Source organism: Agelaius phoeniceus, chromosome 5 (genome assembly GCF_051311805.1).
Source record: "Agelaius phoeniceus isolate bAgePho1 chromosome 5, bAgePho1.hap1, whole genome shotgun sequence".
Classification (NCBI taxonomy): domain Eukaryota; kingdom Metazoa; phylum Chordata; class Aves; order Passeriformes; family Icteridae; genus Agelaius; species Agelaius phoeniceus.
In genome coordinates this window covers 5826498-5850357 of record NC_135269.1, presented here as the reverse complement: position 1 = coordinate 5850357, position 23860 = coordinate 5826498, and the positions used below count along the sequence as shown (strand labels likewise).

Sequence of the window (23860 nt, the reverse complement as noted above, 5' to 3'; positions counted from 1 at the left end):
CCATTTATTCAGAAGTCACTGATAGAATAGAAATTGGTTTTGAAGTGTTCAATTTCCTTATGCCCCAGGACATGGTAGGAGGGTGGACACTGTCTCCATGGAAGAATTTCTTGGCTGAAGCATTATACACAGTATCTAGTAACCTCTAACTAGAGGAATCTGGGAATCTAGTGGCCTTGATGGATATTTAACTAGATGTGTTTCCTTTGAATCCCTGGGCTGTTTTTAATTTGCATCTGCAAATTAAATCTGAGTCTGTATTTGCAGGAAGTAAAATGCTTCCTTGCCTTTGGAGCAGAATGCCAGAGGAAGCTTCTCTTGCCTCTACTCTGTGCTTTAGGGCTCAAAGGCAAAATAATTAGTTCCACACAAATAAGAATAAATCACCCAAGTTGAAACATGATAGTGCCTGACAACTAGTAATGTTGGAAAAAATATTCCAGTAAATCATTATGGATGGGAAAATAAGTGTGCAGAGCAGATGATGCCAGTGTAGCCTTGTGTACCTTTACACTAAGGATAATGTTGCTAACATAGCCATATTGCTGGCTTTACCCTGCAAAATAAGTAAATATGGCAAGAAAAAAAGACTGTTAATAAGTAAAAATAGTATATACTTTTCATTTTTATTTTTGGGATTTTTTTAGAAATATGGTACCGTAATATATATATTACTATATATAAGGAGTATATATATTAAAAATGCATATAAAAGGAATATATAAAGAATATATATCCTTAGGTTTTTGGAACATTGCTGAAGAGATTTATCAATCCTTGTGCCTCTCTGTGTTCCACAGGGCTTGGAGATTCCATTAACGTTTATTTCACCTTTTCTTGGGTAGCAAAAATACCCTGTTCTGGTTACCTGTTTTATTTTCATCAGCTATTTGAGAATTTGTTCAGAATTGCTTTTTTTGTTATTGTTTTTAGGAATGCATTGTCTACTCTTTTTTGGAAGGATTCTCAAACTACTTGCAAGGACATAACAGCAAATTTCTTCATTAATTAACTATATGGAGTGGAGCCCATTTGCTTTCTTCTTCAGGTTATATCATTGTGGAGAGCCTATACTTATTATTTGTTACAGTATTGCAGATTTAGGAGAAAAATGGAATAAGGGCAATTTATTGTTGAGTGTGATTTCATAGGGAAATTTTGCATCTATTATTACAGAAATATTTCAATTTTGCTCCATAATGCCAGTTGCAGTTTTCTGTACTGTAAGGGCCAGGTCCTTCAGGTACCCTGTGCCTGCAAAAGGCACAGCTGGAGCTACAGTGAGATTTTTAGGTAGTGACTGGATATGACTGGGGGTATTCTGGCATACCTGCTGTTCCCTCAGTGATAACAAACCCCACCATTCATTGCTCCAGATGGAAAAATTTGCTTGTAGACTAAAGGAATAGACAGGTTCACACTTTTTGCACATCACATTTTTGCTTTGGGGGTTTAATACCAGAGGGTGCAGCTGCAGTGGGGAGGTGCAGCAGTCATACATAGTGCTGTTATCTTACTCTGGCCACAGCAAACAGTGTCATTGAAACATGAAAATGCACACCGGGCTTGTGCAAACAAATGCTTGTGCTACCTTGGTAAGCACCTTAATATGTGCTGAAGCAGAATTATTTAGCTGCCTCTGGTGTGTGGTTTGCTCCCAGCAGAAAGTCACTCTGCACTATCCCCTCTTCAGCCAGCCAGAGCCTTTGGTGAGCATTTCTCCTCCAGAAGTAAACAGGAGTCTAAGAATAACTCTGCCTCCTTTGTAGTGTATTTTCATGATTAGCTGTCCAAACAGCCAGCCTGTCTAGACAGCTGATGGCCCTGGGAGCTGCTGAAGTCAAAAGCAGCCACTCTGGGGCATGCTGCCTCCTGGGCAGCCCTGCCTGTGGGCACCAGGACCTTGCAGTCAGAGCCACTGGGGTTCTTTCTGAAGCTCCATGGGCTACAAGTGTGTGCTAACAAGGCATTAAACAGCTGATATGAGTGTATAAAAAAGGAATTTTCAATTCTTACAGTTATTTCTGACTGCCATGATATGTCTCTGGTTATGGTTTTTTGGTGGCCTTTAATTTTGTTTTGTAGTGTTGTGCCCAAATTCAGTTTTGAACATAACTTTGAGATTAATACTTTTTTTCTAATAGAAGCAAATGTTGAAGATAAACCAATCCCCACGTTCTACTGTGTTCCAGATGTAGTTTCAATACAGATAGCAAAGGTAGTGGTGCACATGTCACAGAGCCATTTGCTCTGTAATCACAGAAACTCTTTTTCCAGGGTTGAAGAGTAAAACCTGGTATAGTTGCTGTATTTCTAGTAACCAAGCAGCTGCCAACTGCTGTCCAACAGGTGAAACAAAAGGCTAGTTAATGCTTTAGTTTATCATTATGAATATGGGACTAGGAAGCCTTTGGGGTTCTATGGTTGCAATATTTCTTACAAATATCTTTCAAAGTGTCTTGCTACAAGTGTTTTGGAGTTGGGTACCTCACATGCCATGTGTCATTCATTAGTTTATAATGTGCATTTGCTGATGCAAGAACTTGTCAGAACACAAGAAAAAAGCAACTGAGAAATCTGTGTATATTTTACTCCTTTGTTGATAAATTTGTTTTTGACATGTTATCATCATGTTAATGTGTCTGTTTCTTTTGATGTGTATATATGCATGAAAGGGAGTTGGCATCAGGTCTTCTGAGTGTATCAAAATATATATTCAGAACTCCTAAACAGATGAAATTCTGTACCCACAGAAAACAAGGCTGATACATTTTCCACCCAGGGAATGGCACTTTGTGATACTCCATCACAAAGCAAGCCACCGTGTAAGATGAACAAGCAACTTGCCAGTGTAGCAAAAAATACAGTGATACCAAAGAAAATACCTAAAATAGTACCTCTTTGTCAGTTTTTAATTATCAAGTGCCTTTAAACTACTGCATAGTTTATGTATGTAGTAAGGTTTTTGTCAATTTCTTTCCTTCCTTAATGTGTTTCTTTGTTAATGTGTTGATCATCCTTCTGTGACACAGTGCCCAACATCCTAAGAAATTTGGAATAATAGCTTTTCTTTATGCTGTTCTTGTGAATACTGTTCACACTTGCTTGCTCTGAATTTGTTCCTGACTCTTGGAAAGCTTACTGATTCCTTGTTATTATTTGATGGGTTTGATTACCTCATTTGATGTTTTGAGGTAGGATTATAAGAACTGGGCTTCGTTTGCTTTAGGAATAATTTTAATCATTTAATATAGCCTAAGATGATTTTGGATGGTTTCCCTTGCTGTTGTCTTAAAATTGACTTCTTTTGTTTAAGATCGAGAACCTTCAAGAGCAGTTGCGAGACAAGGAGAAGCAGATGAGCAGCTTAAAGGATCGGGTGAAATCCCTGCAGGCCGACACCACCAACACTGACACTGCCTTGACCACGCTGGAAGAAGCGCTGGCGGAAAAAGTGAGTGTGGGAAGCGCCGGAGGTTCCCTGGGGAGATGCGGCCGCTGCTGCGGCGTGCGAAGGCGCGGTTCCTGATCCCCATCCACTTACTGATCCCATGTCCGATCCCAATCCTGTTCCAGTGCCCAATCCCAATTTTGTGCCTGCTCCCGATCCAGTTCCTGGGCCCATTCTCATGCCCGATCCCGTTCCTCATCCTGTGCCTGTTTCTGATCCCGCACCGCTGCCCATTCTTGTGTCCGATCCCGATTCAGTTGCTGTTCCTGTGCCCAATCCCAATCCAGCTGCCAATCCCGTGCCCATTCCTGTGCCCGATCCCGATCCAGTTGCCGATCCCGTGCCGGTTCCTGTGCCCAATCCCGATCCAGTCGCCGATCCCGTGCCTGTTCCTGTGCCCAATCCCGATCCAGTCGCCGATCCCGTGCCGGTTCCTGTGCCCAATCCCGATCCAGTCGCCGATCCCGTGCCGGTTCCTGTGCCCAATCCTGATCCAGTCGCCGATCCCGTGCCGGTTCCTGTGCCCGATCCCGATCCAGTTGCCGATCCCATTCCCTGTCCCGTGCCCGATCCTGTTCCTCATCCCGTGCCTGTTCCTGATCCCGCGCCGCTGCCCCTTCCCAATCCCCTTCCCAATCCCGATCCCGTTCCCCATCCCATGCCTGATCCCAATCCAGTTCCTGTGCCCGTGTCTGATCCCCGTCCCGATCTCCATCCCGTTCCCGTTTCCAATCCCGATCCCGTTCCCCATCCCGTGCCTGATGCCAATCCAGTTCCGGTGCTCGTTCCCCATCCCGTTCCCAATCCCGTTCCCGATCCCGTGCTTGATCCCAATCCAGGGCGGAGCGGCCGCGGCGGGGCCGTCCCCGCTAGAGGGCGCTGCAGGACGTGCCGGTGGGGCGGGCACGGCGGCGCTCCCGGCGTGGGACCGCAGTGATGATGATCCCGATAATCTGAGTTTTTAATGCTCGGTTTTCGGGAGATAACCGGCTCAGAGATAGACTGTCCCATTCTCTTTTGGTGGCACAACTTCTTGGGTGAATTATGTATGTTTTTTCATGATTCCCGGAGGAGCTCCTTTAGTCTATCAGATTCTATAGTTCATAGAATCTGGTTAAACGTTACCTGAGGTGGGGGAATTTGCTTGCATCCTTTTAGATTCCAAGATATCCAAAGCTCTACTGATGTCTGATATACCAAAAAGTTATTTTGTTGCCTTTTCTTACTATATGTAAATCCCAGTCTCACATAGGCACTACGCCCCTTTTTCTCTGAAGAACCACTGATTTAACTGTACATTTTAGAAAAATAAGATTTAAATAAAAATAAGATTTAAATAAGTTCACAGCACTGTGAACATTCACATATCCAGACGTTCCCAGTATTGAATCCAGTGTTCACACTGCTGGTATTTCACAACAATGATTCCACAGATTTCTCAAGTTTTCTCTTTCTTGAGGATCTTTACAACTGTAAAGAAAAGAAAATGGCAACACACTCCTTCTCCTCGTTTCAAGTGTAGCAGAAATGTTGTGATAGGAAGCCTGAGAAGCTGAATTGACTAAGAGGGATTTCCTTCACAGAGTGCTTTCTTTTGTCAGGAAAAGACCATTGAGCGTTTAAAGGAGCAGCGTGACAGAGATGAACGAGAAAAACAGGAAGAGATCGACAACTACAAGAAAGACATTAAGGACCTGAAAGAGAGAGTCAGCATTTTACAAGGAGATCTCACAGAGAAAGAGGTTGATCAGCAACACGAATCTATTGTGATGGAATTATTTGTTGTCTCTGTTTGTGTTACATTTGAGTCGAAGGAAACTGTTCCTTTATAGTAATTGTCTTTCAACAAAGCTGATCTGGTAGATTACATCACTGGAGAATTTGCAAAGCATCAGTGTTTCAGAACCACCTTTTCAGGGATAGCAGCCATCCCCTTGTTTGCAGCAGTTAATCTTGTTAGTAGTGGCTGACTGCTGGTCAGTGTGGCATTGACTGAGCTGTGCTGATAGACAGGGCAGGCTGGGAGCAAGCTTGTCCCTGTCTCAGTGTAGGGAGGAAGGAGCAGAGGCTGATCAAAGCTGTGGGTGCCAAAAGCATGAGGATAATGTTTTGTTCCTTTATGCAAACAACAGGCAGTTCTTTAGACTCTCGAGTATTTTTTTGATTAATTAGGTTGATTGTTGGTAATGAGCCAGTTGGCTAGACAAATTACCTTAATTATATTGGAGAAACATAAATGTTCTCTGTTCCTCTCTTGAGTATTTGCAGTCTTTTTACAAAACTCAGTCAAAGTAAAACAACAGCAAAATATGCACCCAGAAAGTACTAAGATTTTGTCTACATGGAAATCAGCATTTGACAGGGGGGGAAAAAAGCAAACACAAAAATAATATAGAAAGAAAGAAGTTGAGATGTTTTTTGTAGTAAGGTGGCATGAATCAGTTTTACCCCATGGAAGCTGTATACAGAAATGCCTTCAACTCTCTCAGTGACTAAATCTTCTAACCACAAGTGATTTTAAATACAATTTTATTGAAAACCAGTTTTTCTTAAACAAGACTGTCACTGGAGCACAAGTTCCAGTTTACAGAATTATCCATCTTTAAAAACTATTTTGAAAGTAATTTAGGCAAGGTTTTATTTTGATCCTGAAAGCCTGAATTAATTCAAGCTGTCTTAAGTCAGTGACACAAACAACCTGAAAAAGATGTTTTAAATTAGATCCTGGACATAGTGTGAAGGGATAGGAGGAAGATAAAGACAGAAAAGAAACTTGATTGCACTTACTTGATAATTATTTCACATCTTTTAATTTAGACATCATTACTGGATCTTAAGGAGCATGCTTCATCATTAGCTTCATCAGGACTGAAGAAAGATTCAAGACTCAAGACACTGGAGATTGCATTAGAACAGAAAAAGGAAGAATGTTTGAAGATGGAAACACAATTGAAGAAGGTAATCTTAGTGCATGTTTATTTATGTGTTGTAAGCATACAGTTCTAAACACATTGCCCATGTCTACAGAGAAAACTTGGGGTCTTTAGAGCAAATTCTTTGAATTTCTTTTCAGCAAGATCAGTGAAGGTGTGTCTATGCAAAACATATTACAAGCTAAACCCATCAAGCTTTGCTTGATTACAAGCTAAGCCTAGCCTAAGTAACTTTCAGACATTTGTGCTAAATTTTGATTTCACTTACATTCAGTAACAGTGCTGTCAGCTTTTTTGGTTTTTGAGGCTTAGTCTGCTTCAGTACAGCTTGTAGCAGCAGTTGTGCCATTAAATTGATGTAACAGCTGAAAAAATAACAGCTAAACATTTCACATACCAATTATCACTGCTTATAGGAGTTAATGTGATAAATTCAGGTGCAGGGTTGGCCCTGCCTGGAGGAAAGCAAAAGACAAATGAAAAGAAGATGCTACCTGTGAAGTGTGTGATTTTGAGTCATCAGTTCAGACCTGTTTAGGATTCCTGTTGTGTTGGTGTTACTACACCTGAGAACAGTGTAAATGAAACTCTGTGCATGCATATCTAGACCCATGTTTGTCCTGTTTCATTCTGTCACCCAAAATCAACTGTTCTCAGCATCAGCAGAGCTCAGTAGCAAGAAAAGGCAGCTATCACGTGTAATTGGTCTCCCAGGCTGTTTTCAGTGGCTGTTTCTGAAGGAGCTTTCGTTGAATTCTCTGCCATGAATTTCAGGTTCACCCTGTGTTGCTGGTAATGAGTTGACAAATCTGTTGTAGCTAAGATTTGCCAGAAGTTGTTAGAGCATCTCACCCAAAGAATCTACCTAAGTCATGGTCAGGATGGTTTCAGTTCTGCAACCAAAAAAATAATTGGTAGCCTACCATTATCTGTGTGGAATAACTTCCAGTTACTAGAGAAAATACAATTAACATTCATTTGAATATGTTTTATACCTGTAGTAAGTTTACATATTTCTTTAATAACCTTTTTTCCCAGCTGTTTTTAATTCTTTAGTGGGTTTTATTGTAGCTTGCACAGAAGCAAAAAAGTTATTTGTAAAGGCTTTCACTTTTTAAATGTTTTGCAGGTATTTATTCAGGCAGTTTGACATTTTCAAGATGAAATAAGAAATAATTATGACAGATAATCCAGCTCCATTTTAAAGCTTCTAAAAACTCGTTTTTACACCTCTGTATTGTTAACAATTGCAAATATTTGTCATAATTAACCTTAAAACTAATGGCTACATAAGAGCATTCAGTATAAAACTGAATTAGAGGTTCATTCTCTTGAGGTTTATTACATTATCTTAGTGCAGATTTTCATGAGACACATGCAGGAAGGAAGCTCTCATGTACCTCCTTAGGAGTAAATGGCTAAAAGCTTTTTTTTGGGTTCTTCCCTCACAGTTTGAATGGAGATGTGTCTAGCATCAGTCTTGCTTCCCTTGCTTCCTATTCCCAGTGAACAGTTTGAGTACTTCCAGTCAAATCTATTATCCCTAGAAGTTAAGAAGCTGGCAGAAGAGGCTGAGCTGGACTACTGTTAAGCCATTAAATAAAAAAGACTTGGGAAGTCCTTGCAAAAAGCTCTTGCTAACCTGCAAGCAGTGAGCCTCAGAGAAATCATGAACCATGCAAGCTTCCCTTTCTTCTGTAAAAGGGAATTAACTTTACACTAAACAAAAACATTAACCAAGTGGAGTGCAAGGGTGCTGAAAAGTTGCTGATATTGATTTTAGTTCTATGTTACTCTCCAGTGTCTCCCTTGAAGTATCCACTTCTTGTTGCTATTCCTCTTTTCACTACTAAGTGTTTTATATTGATCTTTGGTTTAGCAATTGGAACTGCAGTGTTTTTCATATTGGGCTCGTTTTTTTCAAATAATAATACCATGGTTATGCAAATCTGTGTGCCTAATGTTCCAATTATTCTATATTCACTGCCTCTGTGCTCAGTTGTCATCCTGCTGCCAGCAGGAGATGCAGTGGGAGATTCTGAAGGCTGAAAGCAGCTCATAAATCCCTGTTGAGTTTACATGGTGTCCTGTCTTCATTTTGGCTCCGATGGAATCATTAGAGGCAAATAACACACAGGAGGTTCTCTCCCTTTTTTTTCTGGGAAGTGCTATTATGCTCTGTGGTGGTTTTTCTTTTCTTTAGGGAAATCTTTGTCCAAACTACTATTTTAATGTATCATTTTTATAGTGAAAAAGTTTTCCTTTAGTTGTTCTTCAGGATGCTCTTTTCCCAGCATTTTCTGTCTTGTCTTTCCCAGCCAGTATACTTTGTTTCATTTTGTTTTTCTGATCTGGGACAGACCAACTACTATTAGAAATTTTTCCAGGAAAGATGAGTGGATTTTTGTCCATCTTCATTTCCAGTGCATAGTTTTTCTCCCTATAGATATACTCCTTATTTTTAGGGAGGAAAAAGAGTCAAAACCATATGTTAATAAACTTCCCCTTGCTGCAGTTCTAGGAACTTTTCACCAGAAAAAGTTAGCAGTGATTCCCTGCCAGGAAAATACCTCTACCTTCAACAAGCATACTCAGAGGTTGTTTTTGGGGTTTTTTTTTCTGCTGTGGTGTTCTTTCCTCAAATTCAGGAGGATCGTATCTTTCAAAAAACAGGAAAACAAAAAAGACTTAATGAAGTGTTGATCCAAATTCTGTCTTTCCCAAGAATTAGCCTGGCTAATCTAATACAGACTCTGCTGCTTTTTATTTTGTGAACATGGATTTTCTCCCACAGCTGAAAATATTACTGATAATATGGGTAGATGAGGCTGGTTTTTGTTCTCAGCTGATAATTATTTTTTTTCGAAGGGACAATAAATGATATATACAACATAGAAGGAAAAAGGCTGCCAGGGAAATCAGGATTTCTTGTTATAATAAAAGCAAAAAGGAAAACTGTGTTCAGCATTCAGATAGTGTCAGTTACTGAATTAGTTTTCTAGACCATTCAGCTGTCTTGAAATTGATACAAAGGAAGCACTAGGAATTAAAGTCCTTCTCAATCTGTGAAGCTCATCTGTAAACCCAAACAAAGAGCTGCATTAAATATGTGGGGGCTGTGGACAAATCTGTTAAATTGAAAAATTCAAGGTAAAATTTGGAACTTGCATGAGAATAACTCTCCATGTTTCTCATGTTCCAGAAGCTGGTTAGTAATGCATGCTAAAACCACTAATTAAGATTCTGTTGTCTTAGTAAATTAATGTTGCAGTTATTATTTTAAATTCTTTGCTTGTTACATCTTTTCTTTTTCTCTCTCACACTGTTCCTATCCCAAATTTTCTCCATCTTTTCCTATCTTCTTTCTCCCTTTAGCACCCTGAAGTTTTATTGAGTCATCCATCCAAGCTAGTAAGTTCCCTGGCAATCTGAGAGGCTGTTGCCAGCACATTTAATTTTTTGTGTTGCATGTGTATTCACCTGTGCTTTTATAGTTGGGCCAACACAGAGTGTATTGGTGAATTCCTTTGGTATAGTGGGTATGGACAGCATGGATACAAACAAAAAGCAGTGGGATGTCAGACCAGTCATGTCCCAAAAAGCTTTCTGAGATGTTTTCACTGTTTGACTGCCTTGGCCTAACTGCATTTTTGTTTGGACAGCTTAATATCGTGTCTTGTGTTTTGTTTCCCCTTGCTGCTGGTGCTTGAAATGTCCTGTAGCTTTTCTGTCATCTCCATTGTCTGTGCATTTTCAGAGCAAGAAGGTGGAATTTCCATGCAAATCAAGCTTCTTGTGTGAAAGCGTTCTGTAACACTGGGCACAGCAGCACATTAGAAATAACAACCGAGTTGCAGCAACTGAAAGATTGCTTAAAATCTTGTGTAATCATTCAGCTCACTGGTACTGTGTCAGTTTAATTTTGGATCCTGTTTCCAGCCTCCTGTTTGATGTCAAAGAGCACTCCTGTCAAGGAGTGTTTGTGTAATAATATCTTGACACTGTAAATTACGTAATCCAAGGTGGTTTTCATCAGAGATTTCTTCTGTGGCTCTGTGCATAAAAAATGGTGTTACAGAACTTTTTTGATACCTGTGTTACTCTTGGCAGTGTTCAGGGTAAATGGAGTTGTCTATCCTGACAATCATTGTCTGAGGGTCAGAAAATTTCTGGGGCTTGCGATTGTTCCATTTTTGTGGCATTCCATATGAGAAATTCTTTAAACCTGGCTAAATAGTGTCAATAAGGAGTTGAGAAAATGAGATACAATATGGAAAGATTGTACTTGGTACAGTGCAAATAGGCAGAAGAATTTGTGTCAGGAGAGCATATTCTCTACAAAATCTTTAATAGCATGCAGACTTTTTGAGGCTCATTATTCTGAAATCAGAACACAGAAGATATTGGAGCAAACTGTGTGTTTTATTCTCCAGTATGATATAGCAAGCACACAGGATGAGGTACAAGAGGCTTTGTGAAGGCCAGGTTGGATGGGGTTTTGAGCAGCCTGGTCTAGTGGAAGGTGTCCCTGCCCACAGTAGAGAGGTTGGAATGAGATGATTTTTAAGGACCCTTCCAACCCAAGCCATTCTATGATTCTGTGGTGGCTTTTAATGTTCCAGTCTGATGATCTCAACATCATCTCATGTAGTGGAAAGTTGGAGAAGTTTTCTCCTTGATATTCTTATAGCTAAAAAAAAAAAAAAAATTACCTTACCTGCTCTACCCCTCCCAGAAAAACTTGTGAAGATAACACTCATTTTGAAAAACTAAATACTCAAAATTCAGAAAATGGCCAGTGTCACACTGTGTGGTCTCTCTCATTTTTCCTTGTGAGGTAATTTGTATAGCATTTCATAACTAAATTATTGTCTGCTAGAGTCTTGCTGTTTTCAATATTGCATGACAAATGCTGCTAGAGTGAGCCAGATATAAATGAGAGATGATAATCATCCAGAGAAATAAGATGGTAAAATGCTTTTTGTAATAGCAGGAAAGCATTGAGTGACTAAGGCAGGATATATTTCCATTTTGCTTTTTCCCCTGCACAACAGGTTTAATAATGCATCCTCATTTCCCACTGGCGGTGTTAAGAAGTGATTAGTTGTGATTAGCATGACAGAAAGTGTTGTGGTGGGGGGAGACAGAGACACAACAGGACATCAGGGTTTCATGGAGCAGAGAGAGTTTATTGGTGTCCAGAGTTCTTTATGTAGGCTATTCCAAAGACTCCACATCCAAATTTGGCTGGCTGTGACTGGTTGCCACCTAGCTCACCTGGCTAATAGATACCTGCTCATGTTCATGGTAGGGATTGGCTCTCTGTAGCCAAACCCCTTCTCCTCTTATGAGGCATACAGACCATCTGTGTGCTGTCATAAGAAAGAAAACTGGGTAATTATTTCTTTTAATGTCATGTTGCAGTTAAGAATAAGCAGCTTATAAAGCCATACATTGAATATCCAGAAACTGGTACTGAATATCTGTTCTTTACTTGTGTCCTGATTTTGTAAAACAGTGGTCAGGTGAGTAAGGGCCAGATCAGAGGAGGCAGGTGAGGGGGTTAAAATGCATTTACAAAGAGAAATGTCCTGTGGGCATTTCCCTCCTGGCTTTGCCCACTCTGTGCTGGGGTGAATCCAAAGAGAGCAAATGGTTTATGTTTAATGGCATCTCTGGGAACTTGCATCTCTCTGAAGAAATCACTTTTTTAAGTAATGGAAATTGCCTCTCTTGAGGTGTCTTCCTGTCTTTATGATTCTTCATAAAGAAAATAATTTGTTTATGAATTGATTCCAACTAAACACTTGCTTATTCAGTGTCAGAAATTTGCAGATCCATTAACAAAGACTAACCATGTAGAGATGGTTAAAGGACAGCAAATAACACTCTGTGACAGACTCAAGTTTACAGTACATGGTATATCACAATTTCCTGCGCCTTTTACTTCCATTACTGCCTTTTCAAAAAGCTTTTTTACAGTTTGGGGTGTGTAGAGCCTTGGAACTAAAGGAGGAAAAAGCCTGATGGTTTTTTGAATTTACAATTCTGTTAAAACTAATAAAGACATGATAGAAGACAGCACAAATGTTTTATCAGTTGACTTTCTGCCTTTAGTACAGAAGATGGGTAAAGTGTATGTCTTTTGCAGTAAATAATCATAATAAATTTTTGTATTTGTGTGTGCATTTACTATTTTTAGGAGACATGAGGCTCCCTTGGAGGTAGGAGGGTGGATTAAAATGGGATTTCAGGTTCTTGGGAACTTTTACTTCATGGCCAAAAGTTCTTGGCAACATTTGTATGTGAAATGTTAAACTGAATTTACTGTCTCAATTCATAGGTAAAAGTAGAAAGTGTTTGCTATGAGTTATTTGCTGTTTGATTTAGTTAATATTTTAGGAATATTGATTTGGAGTCTTGGTCATAATGTTTGGAATTTTTATTTACATTTTAGAACCTTTAAATTAGGTCTGTGCTATTGTTATGTTCCCTGTCTCTGGCACACGTTAAGCTGTGTAAGATTATCTTACCTCTTAAAAAGGAGGTTTTGGCATGAGAAATATCAACTTAGAAAATTCTTTTTAATGTGTTTTGTCTTCCACTCCACTCCATCTGTAAATATTGGTTATTTCTATGAAACATTGGTCATCTTTGTTTTAGCTGTAGAAGTTGGCTTTGTCAGCTGATTTTCTGTGGAAGCAGAAGTTAGAGTACATTTATTTTGTTGAGGAACAATCACTCTTTCTTATGTTCTGTAGGTACCCTGAAGCAGTCACCCCATCACTTAGCAGTTTCCAGATGGGAAATGAGAGCAGGAAAGCAGAAAGCTGTTAAACCACCTCTTCCTTTACAGTCCCTCTTAAAAACTGGGAGAACATATCCAGAGTAGTAAACTTAAACTATTCTCAGCCCTGAACCACTTAGAATTTGGAACTGAATTCAGACTGGCAAAGATTAATACTGATCAGATGAGCTTTACTAGTAAAGCAGAGCTTAACAGGGTGCTGCTTTCCAGCTGAAATGTGACTGTTTCTTATGCAGATCAGTGCAGAATGAAATGTGTGAATTTGGCTGTGCTCTTTAATTCACCTGTTTGATAGCACACAGGAGCACAGAGCTAATGCCAGAGTCAGGAGTAACAACTGAAGGGTTTAAATAGCCTCTGATCAGGTAAACTCAATGATCTGCAGGGATGAGAAAGTGCAGTGATCCCTTCACCCTCAGCAGGCTGCTTTCTACATTTATTTAATTTTTGTCATTCTTCTTTTATACGCTATCACATTTGTTTGTAACTACATTAAAATTACAGATTTACAAATGCTCTGTCAGGCAGAGATTGAAGTCAAACCTATGAGGTAGACTTCATATAGTCTCTTAATACAGGAGAAACTATTGGTGCATTTGTCACTTATGTTGATTCTGCTTCAAAAATGAAATTAGTACTTATTTTGGAATTTGTGTACACCTTTGATGGGCAGGGCAGGTTGTGTGTGTGTTTTTTTACTGTGACTATAGGAATTCATTATTTGTGTTTTGCTTTTTGGTTAAAAGAAAAAAAACAAGATTAATTATTTTGCACAGGGAAGGTAGCCAATTTCATCTGTTCCAGATCTTGATGTGAGTTTGTGGGAAAGCTCTAAATGCATTGGTTTTCTCTCTTATACAATAAATGAATCCAGTAGGATTTTAGATACGGTCATGAAACACATATTTTGTACAAAACCCACAAAATGGACCAAAGTCACTCAGTCAGTAACTCACAGTGCAGGAAGTGGTCTCCAGTTTACAGCATATCACATAACATTCTCTTTGTGTTAGGTGAAAGTATCCATACTTATGTGCATTATATACAAATAACATGTGTTACGTGTCTTAACCAATAATTTATGTCCTGTAAATAGCCCTTTGGTTCTATAAGAACCAGGCACACTGACTTGTTGGCTAATTCTCTAGAAAAGAAAATTTATTTCCTCTTCTCAGTAGTGTCTCTTGGGTTGTTGTGGAGATGCTTTTATTAGCAGAGTGAAATAAATCAGGACTGTTCTGACAGTCAAATTGCATTAGGTCTTATAACTTCTTTTGAATTAGTGAGTTTAATAAGCCAGGCTAACAGCCTAACTTTGTTTTCTTTGAAAAGAAGTTTCTTGATTATCTGATCATGTATTTTGGATGACTTTAAAGAGCCTGGAGGAGTATTTATTGAACAATTTGAGATGTTGGAAGCATACCTAAATCCAGTACAGAAGAACTCGGGCTCTGTCTAGTGAAAACCAGACTTAACTCTATACTCAGTGTCTCTTAGGAGAATACTGATGCCCTCAGTTGATGCATAGGTGACCCCAAAAACAGTATTCCCAATTCCCTGTGTTTGGGAAGGAAAGATTGGAGGGAGTTTTTGAAATTTAAGGTGTAGTTGAAAAGGAAATGAAATAAAATATTTCAGATTTCCTCAGGCTGGAAATCCCAAAAAAGCATTTCAGAAACACCCACCAATGCTGGTTCCAAAGCCAAGTGTGTCCCCTGGTGCTCACAGCTGCTCGTGGGGCTGACACACTTGTCAGTCTCACTGCTGCCACTTCCTCCTGGAGTCTGCATCCTCTTGGCAGGGCATTAATTACACTTGCACTTGCTGTGGAGAGCCCTTTCCCAGGGCGTGTGATTTGGAGTGCTTATGGGGCAGTAAGGAATCTGGAAGCAGTGACAGCCCTAACTCCAAAAGGCTTTGCAAAGCTCACAGGGATGCACTTGTGGCCAGGTCTCAGCCAGAAGCCCAGATGCAGGGTTTTCAGTCTCACAGTTCAGTGACACAGGAGTGTCAGGATTTGACTAGAAAGTCACCCAAAAGTAGGGAGCCTTTTAAGTGTTCCTAAATGCATTACGTCAGGAAAAGGGTTCTACTCTTCCATGATTTTTGGTTATTGGGCACTCTTGCTGACATCTGCCTGGGAGACCTGGGGCATTTTTTTTCTAGGATAAAATACTGTCCAGCCTAATCAGCTTTCTGGAATTCTTGTTTTTAAACAAAAGAAAGCCACAACAGCTTATTATTGACCCTCAGACAAGAGCTGCAGGGCTAAGGCCCTGGAACATGAACCTTTCCTTTGTTTGGGAAACCCAGATCCATCCCAAGGTCAGTCCCATGAAAGACAGGCATCAAGACTTTCCACAGTCCCATAATATTCTGCTCCACAAGTCTCCTGGATTCTACTAGAATGTGGCCTTGGCTCTAAAGAAACTAATTAAAAACTACACACTTCAAGGCAAAAATGTTGGAGTCAATGAATGGATATTTTCCTCCAGTCTTGTTTTACTGAATAACTAAACAGATTTAGCCAAATATAATTTTGCTATTTGGTTCTTTGGAAGCAGCAGCTTTCTGCCCTGAGTTTTTTACTGCTGTAGTACTCTCCAATTACCCTTAAAAGCAACAGAGTCCTATACTATCAGATCTAGACTTAGTGTGCTTTGGAGCAGAACATTGGCAGCTTGTAAAACAACTTTCCACAGCTGCACACAGAGGGGAGAAAAGTCTGTAGTCTTATTTTTTTGGTGTAGGTTTGTTTTGAGAAGAGCAAGGCCTGGGCTTTTGCAGGCAATCCTGATCAGCAGAATAGTTCCATCAAACTTGCTATTCACTGAAGCAATTTTGAGCAATTCTGAAATAGCTTTAATTGATATCAAATTGCAGTTTCAGATTCAAGAACAGAGGAGCAGGGTGAGAGAAAAAGTATAGCCCTTAGTCTGCTGGTTTAACTTCTAGCATTAATACTGCATTCTTCCTGTCTCTTACATGCTCTTGGGAGTTATTGAATTAGGTTTACTAATAAATTAGTGATTTTTGTAACAAACCAAGCCATTAAAAAACCTCCCCAAACAATCTCTTCATTGGGATCACGTCATCCTCAGTCCAGAGGTACTTTTTGTCCCAATAGCCTGATTTTGAACAATGTATTTCCTAGATAACTGAGCAGTGATAATTTCAGTAGCCATGCTCATACACTCTGGTCTGTGTGGCTCACAGAACTGGCAAGGGCTTGAGCACATCAGCACCATTTGTGCAAAGGTCTGACACATTGCACAGTAATGTAGTTATTAACTTCTGATTTCTTTTTCTAGAAGAAATAGGTTAAAAATACCTTAAATAACTGTTTATAAGTGTAATTTAGGAACTTTTACACTCACACGTGCTTTTATTTTTTCTTCTTTCAAAGAAGTTAACGCTTTTTTTCATATTTCTGTTTCTTTTTTGATTCTGTTTCAGATTAAAAGTCATGTATTTTTTAAAGCTGAATTTAAAAAGCTCAATTTGTTTTAAATTTTTATTTTCCTGCACAGTATTTCCCCATACTTAAATATAGCATAGGCCTTTCATATTCCCACGTAATAATTAATAATTAATAATTAATAATTCCTGTGTAATAATTAACCTTGCCATTTTGAAATAGCTCCCTAGATAGCACTTTGGAGCTGTCACAGGTGACATTTTGGACTTGTCAGCGCTCCGTGTGAGTGAAGTGGTGTTTCTTGCACCTTTTTCTGACAGGCTCATGAGGCAGCCCTGGAGGCCAGGGCCAGTCCCGAGCTGGGCGAGCGCCTGCAGCAGCTGGAGCGGGAGGTGACGCGCTACCGCGAGGAGTCGGGCAAGGCTCAGGCCGAGGTGGATCGGCTCCTGGAGATCCTCAAAGAGATGGAGAACGAGAAGAATGACAAGGATAAGAAGATAGCAGAGCTGGAAAGGTGAGGATGGTGTAAGAGTTAAAAGAGGAGCAAAAAAACTCACATTAGTATGTTAGAGATAAGTCGTTTTTCTTGTCTTAAAAACCTTAAAGTGTCTGTTTTGGTAAAGTCTTTTAGAAACTTTTAGTCTATTTATAATTTTTCTTTCTTTGGTCCTTTATTTTGCTACATTGTTAGGAAAAGGGTGTCTTACCATCTGCTTTTTCTTACCCGGCTACCCAAAAATAGGGCTGATACAGGTAGAACTAGAAGGGTAGATAGAGATATGAGGGAATGGAGAGGGTTGTAAAAGCTGCTGGAATTTTGGTGTGTTTGTAAAAGAGTTGGTTGTTTTGATACAATAAATTCCTCAGGCATGGCTTTCACAGAGACAAATAAGAAAAATGCCTTTTCAGAGCTTGTATTATTATTTACTCAGGTTTTTCTGACAAGTGGCCTAATAACTCAGTACTGGTAGGGATACAGGTAAACTTTGGCCCAAGTGAAGCCTGATGAGCAGATTTACTTTTGTCCAAGCAAAACTTGATTCAGCACTTTTCAGCATTTTCCATCTTTCTCTTGGTGCCAGGAGGCTGAAGACTATAATGTCCCTAGAAAAAATTGAAATTTATTATGATTCCATGACATTTATATCACAAATATTAGTAATAGATCTTGTGAAAAACCTGAATTAGATTCTGTGTTCTGTCATTTTCTCATCTTACAGTAGGCCAAGAGCAAATTTCTGGGCAGTAATACCTGTTTGGGGCTTTTTGTTTACTTTACCACTCCCAACTTGGAGCAGCAAAATGGAAATTTGGTTATTCCCATTTGTCTTGTGCCAGAATAGTCTTTCTGTGTTTCCATTGCTTAACTATTCTACAATTTACTGTCAGGAAGATTGGGGCAACTATGTGGAGGACATTTCAGGTTCTGCCATCAGTGATTATTTTTCATGGCTTGCTAATTGTCAAATTATGGGCCCCTCTGAATGATTTGAAAAACTCTTTTCTAAGGAGTCCATTCTCTTTTCCTTGACATGTACAATGCAGCTTGCCAGCCAGGTTTCTTCTCTCTTTGTGGCTGTAAGCAACATCCTGTTAGTTTTCTTTAAGTTGTTTTAATTCTTCATACCTATGGCATAAACTCAAACACTCAGGAGTGAGGATATATTCTTTTTTAATGTCTTCCCTTTTTTCCTAAGTGATGCACTGTTCAGCCCATTGGTACATAATGCAAACAGCAGAACATTCAGGCAATAGGTTGATACTGTTGAGTGAGTATAGACATGAAAATGCTACAAGTCACTCATTTGTGTGATTTTTTTCAGTCTCCATCTCAGGTGTGACATTCCCCATGTCATCCTCTTTAGGGCAGGCAAGTTGACCTGGGAACAGGTACAAGCAGCAAACTTCTATCAGAACTAAGATAGGGGGAAGGGATATATTCATAGTGCCTTAATTGTTTTTTTTCTTTGTGGAGAAGTTACTACTGTTTAGGAAAAGAAAGTCAGAAATATGTATCATTCCTCAGCCTGATTCCTAGAGGAGATTAAAATGGCAGGAAGAGAATTCTCTTACATATGCTTTTAATGCAAGTTGACTTTTTTATTTTATTAGCATTCAGAAACTAATAATGATTTGAATTGCAGCATCAAAAATTGAATAGTCACAAGTGTCCTATAAACAAAAAAAAAAATTATAGTCTACAAAGGAAAAATAACAAAGAAAGAAATTAGGATGGATCTATTTTTATTGATAGAAGCAATTGCACCATCTTCAAAGAGTTAGAAAGTTAGTTTAGTTAGTTTTTCTTGGAAAAGATGCACTTCTAGACATCTGCAAAGCAGTTATTGTTTGTCCTGTTACGTGGTAGTTTCTTGATGTTTCAGTCACTTTCACCTACTATGAAAACATAGAACCCCCAAATGAGTAGATATCATTCTGTAACAATTGGGTAAATACTTTGACTATTCAGTTTTATCCATTCCTTCTTAGCACCTGATCATCAGTCTTACAAAAAATCGGGTGGTCCTTTTCTCTTTTTAACTTATCTTTTCTTCCAGTACTGAGATAAGATAGAATATGTTTTCTCTTATTTCTAGTAATTAGGATGGGTATTTTGACTATGCAAAAGAAAAGACAGCTTTTTTTATTGTCTGACTCCCAGCAGCCAAATAAATTAAGGGGAGGAGAAAAATCTAAGAGTATTCATTAAGTGGAAATAGAAAAAGTCTTCATGCTCTAGAGATCTAATCTGGATGCTGTTAGTGTGGTGAATCAGCCAAGCATCAGCAGCTGAAATGATTTTTCAGGTGTAACTGTGATATAAACACAGCACTGGAGAAAGAGATAGAAACTTCCAGATACTTTATGGTGAGGTTTTGACTGGTAATTTCTCTTTTTCTGAATAATCGTTGGAATTTCTATTTGACCTTAGTTGTTTTCAACTGCTCCCCCAAACAACTATTCTCTGAAAGCTTGCTTTCTTCTTGTGAGTTTTTGCATAAAGCAGAGATTCTATCATGCCTATTTCATGTGTAGGTTGGTCCTGTTTTTATCTACAATGCTTGATTATAAAATATTCTTTCATGTCTGAACCTATATATCAAAGCATGTTACATGCATGTTTTAGAGCTAGAAGAGCCCTGGTTTCCAGGAAAAAAAATAGATAATTTTGCCTTTTAAAAGCCTTTCCTAAACTGTGGTCCATGCAGAGTGAGCTAGAAATTACCTTGACTTTTAATGCTTGTACAGCTGATCAAGCTGTGTTGTGCAAAGAAGAGTCTTAGTGCCTGCAGAAGCAATTGTCAGCAAGCTAAACAGCAAATATTGCTATTCCTAGCAGGAACAGTCAGTGTTCCATGTGCAGCAAGATGAGAAGAAAAGAGTCACATACAGAGAAGAATTGTACTAAAAAAATGGGATTTTTCAAAAGAGAGTCTCTCTTCCTTGTAGTTTTCCCTTTTGCTAGTTCTGTGTGACAACTAGACCGTATGCTGTCAGGGAGAGAGAAATGGTATCCCAGCTTCATCCACAGAAGAGATGTGTCACCTGTTAGGGAGGTGTGCTCAGGGGAACAGAGAAAGAGAAAAGACAGTAGGGAGAGGAAGATGAAATTGAAAGCAGAAAACTATTCTTTTAACCTTTTCAATGCAAGCAAAGCTGCCTTGTGCTTAAGGTAACATAAAGAGGGAAATGCTTCCACAGCTGTTGCAATTACTGACTGGGAGACATTGCTTTTCAGATGAAAGATATGTAAAAAAATGTGTGAATTACAGTGCATGCTATGCAAAATTTGAAAAATATTCTAGAGTCAACACAAGGTGGAAAGCATGAGCTCATTGGTGTATATACTCTGTGGGGAGGATTTTGCTTTTTCTTATGGGAAGGTGGGCCCTAAGTCCACATTTCTTCTGTGGGTGAACAGCCCCATAAGTTTTATTTGTGCCCCCTATTGTGGTGGTGTAGAGGTTTTGTAGCTGTCTGGTTATTCACTTCCTTTGTAACTAACTGTTTGCTTTTTGTACTGCCATCCCATAACCTCCTGTCTCTCTGTAACTTTTCATTTTGTGTTCTGTTTCCTCCCTTGCTTTCTCCTCCCCCTTGTCCCCCCCTGCTCCCCGAGTTGTGTTGTTTTGTTTTGCTCCCCCGGGGGTGTTTGTGACTGTGCCTTTCCTCAGAAAGCGCGGCTCCCGCTCTCCGCACCCTCCCTGCCAGGTGTCGGTCCCCGCACCGCAACACCTGGGGGGGTTTGTGTGGGACTTCCTGGGAAAGTGAGTGCCCTCAAGGCTTCTGTTTCCTCCTCTGGGCTGCAATGTGGCCTCTGCTGCTGCTGCTGTTTGGGGCTGCTGCGATGCTGCTTCTTTCTCTAGGTCAAACAGCACCTGCTTATGTCGAGTGCAAGCGCTGGTTGTGACCGCAGTCCAAAGGAAGTTGGCTGCTGTTCTCTCTGATGTAAACTTGACAGAAGCTGTTGCTTTTTAATTCTAATTCTCTTGCTGTGTTTTGCCTTTGGTTCTGATCTCTGCTACCTACCTACCTGCCTGAACCAGCTAAAAGTCAGTGTTCTTCAAGTATTCTAAAATGTGTCATTGATAGAGGTCAGTTTATCAGTTTCTCTGGGTCTGGACTGAAGGCACTTGAGACACTAATTTATGTTGGGACTCAGGTGTTTATTATTTCTTATCAGTAAAACAGTCTCACTGCTGTGAGTTCAGCAGCAAGGCACAAAATGGCCAACAGTCTCTCGTTCCAAGGTCTTTTAAGACTAAACTATCCAATTAAGAACTGGCACCTAGATTATTTTCCCTTTTAACCCAATAACTGATCCCAAAGAGCCCCCAATGGGGACTTTTCTGCCCAATCACAAAATGCCACCCAAACCCATGGAGAAAAAAAGCATGAAGAAGAAATTCAGGACAACACCCTGTGCCCTCCATCTTGCTGCCATCCACAACACACTAAAAATCCCAAAACCTTAATTTCTCACTGAGTGATACACCTACACTACTCTCTATAATCTATTTCAGACTTTTGTGGATTCCAGTCTATCTTGAAGTCCAGGAAACTTTCTCCATGAATGAGGGTCAGAGTCAGTGCTCCCCTGGGAGTCAGGGCATCCCAGAGCAGACAGAGAAATATTCCCAGTGCCCTGGGTTTCTACAAGTATTGACTTATTATTGAGTTTTATTGTGAGGATTATCCTCTAATAAGAAAACAAACAAAAGGTAATGCTCCTTATCTGGGACATGGCCATCAGAGCCTTCAGAGTAGTTTGTACACAGAATAGTTTATACACAGTCCATACAGTAGTTTATACACAGCTCTATTGGTATGCACATATTGTGCAAATAAGAAATTTGTACTTGAGAAGTGGCAGGAAGTATATCTCTGTATGTTTCTTCAGAAGTGAGCACTGAGTGAATATATATGCAAGTGCTAGTTCCAGTTGCAGGCTTAAAATTGATTTTCATTTGGCACGCTCACTATATGAGATAGGTTCTTGCAAGGACACAAGGCCTGGGTTTTTTTTTCCTGAAGGAAACTTTGATTTGAGAGCAAAGGAGGACAGCACTCAGCTGTGGAATACCAGCAGTCCTGTTAAGGACAGCTGGAATTAGTGGCAATTTTAAGAAAGAGAATTTGGAGAGTTTTCCTGAAAAGAATTTAAGGATGCCCTTTTGAAGAAGAAATGTTCCAACTTTTGATTTGTAGCAGCCAAAAGGTATACCCCTCATCTAAAATATTTCTTCCCAACAGTAAATAAAAGATGAAAAAACATTGGGGGATCTCAAAGGAGTGCTGAAAAATGTGGACAGTAGAATGCAGTATCTTACTTTCTCTGTCTTTAAGACAGATATGTTTGTGTAGTGTTCTATGAAGGATAGATGGAGAGAGAAATTAGCTGTATTTTCCATCAACTTTACAGTTTCCTAGAATAGTCTAAAGGAAACTGTACTAGTAAATTATGCCCTAAGCTTAAGTCAACAGTTTGAAGCTGAAATACTTATTTTCAAACTGCTACTCATACCTTGGAATAATTGTCTTTGGTTTTCAAGTTTGTTGTTTCTGTGAATTTTTAAGTAGTTTTTCAGAGCATTCCTAAGCAAGAACCACATCAAGGCATATAAATAATTTCAAGTAAGAGATATGGTGTCAAATTAAAGAAAGATGTTTATAAAGTCATAATCATCACCATTAAAGTTAACCTTGGGAGATGGTATGGCTATAATTCTATATATGTCTTAACTGATTATAGTCCTCCAAGAATAAATTGAACTCTGATTCAGGCATTAGAAAACCTGAAACAATTAAATATTATTTTAAAATACTTCAATCTATTTTGTTGCCATAAAACATAAAAGCAAATGTATTTATCTTGCACTTGCATGGTATTATTACAAGGCAGAATCTGTTGCTGTTGTTGTGTTTTTCATCCACTTCCCTCAAAAATCTGTAGCTTAAGTGAACATTAAAATTCTAAGGTAAATAATTCAAAACTTAGGATATTCTGAGCTTGCCTTATAATTTTAATTCACATTTTGTGTGAAATTATGCACTCTTTAACCATATATGAACAATTTTTTTCCATAAAAATGCTGCCTTTTGTGAAGGATACAGCTGAAATTTTCCACAAAAATCCCTGGTTAGGCTGAACCTGTCATGGGAAATAGCAGCACAACTTTTTCATATTTGGCAAGCAACTGAGAACTGGGTTTTGTAATGGAAAGAAGTGGTCAGGCCCATAGTTAGTGCAGCTCCACCTCTGAGCACACAGATCTGTTGAATATTAAGATTTTCATCATTTCCCAGCTAGGAATGCAAGAAGTAATTTCTTTTTTCTCAGTCTTGCTCTATCTTCATACAAGATCAGCATCACACCTGAAGTCCTGTATCAAGTTTCACAGGAGGAAAACAAAAAACATTTCTTATCAACATAACTTCTTCAAACAGATAAGAATAAAAGATGCAGGCACATTTGCTTACAGGTGTTTGGCTTCAGGCATTTGAAAGGATGCTGGTTTTCAGAAAGTGTCTGCTGTCTGGAAGTCAAGCTTTGTTCAAGTGCCTTAAGAGCAGCACTCAGACTCACTAATCACTCTTGAAACCTACATCTAAGCAAGGAAAAGAAAGGCACAGGGACACTGCCAGTAATTGCAAATCCATCTGTAGAGAGCAGCAGATAAAAACCCCATCACAGTGATTTTATGGTGACTCCTCAATCCATCCTCACATTTTTCATATAGTGGGATATC

General features: G+C 39.3%; 1 protein-coding gene across 13 annotated transcripts in view; it reads left to right on the top strand.

Moving 5' to 3' along the window:
- ERC1 (ELKS/RAB6-interacting/CAST family member 1) overlaps positions 1-23860 on the top strand; it is a 277355-nt gene that overhangs the window by 98502 nt on the left and 154993 nt on the right. For 7 of the 13 annotated variants that reach the window (XM_077178195.1, XM_077178199.1, XM_077178196.1 and 4 more), the window contains 5 exons: positions 3317-3454; positions 5053-5193; positions 6269-6409; positions 9760-9795; positions 16931-17124. In XM_077178195.1, the coding sequence (XP_077034310.1) occupies positions 3317-3454; positions 5053-5193; positions 6269-6409; positions 9760-9795; positions 16931-17124 (650 nt within the window). The remainder of the gene's footprint in view (positions 1-3316; positions 3455-5052; positions 5194-6268; positions 6410-9759; positions 9796-16930; positions 17125-23860) is intronic. The other 6 variants (XM_077178201.1, XM_077178198.1, XM_077178197.1 and 3 more) reach the window with 1 other exon arrangement.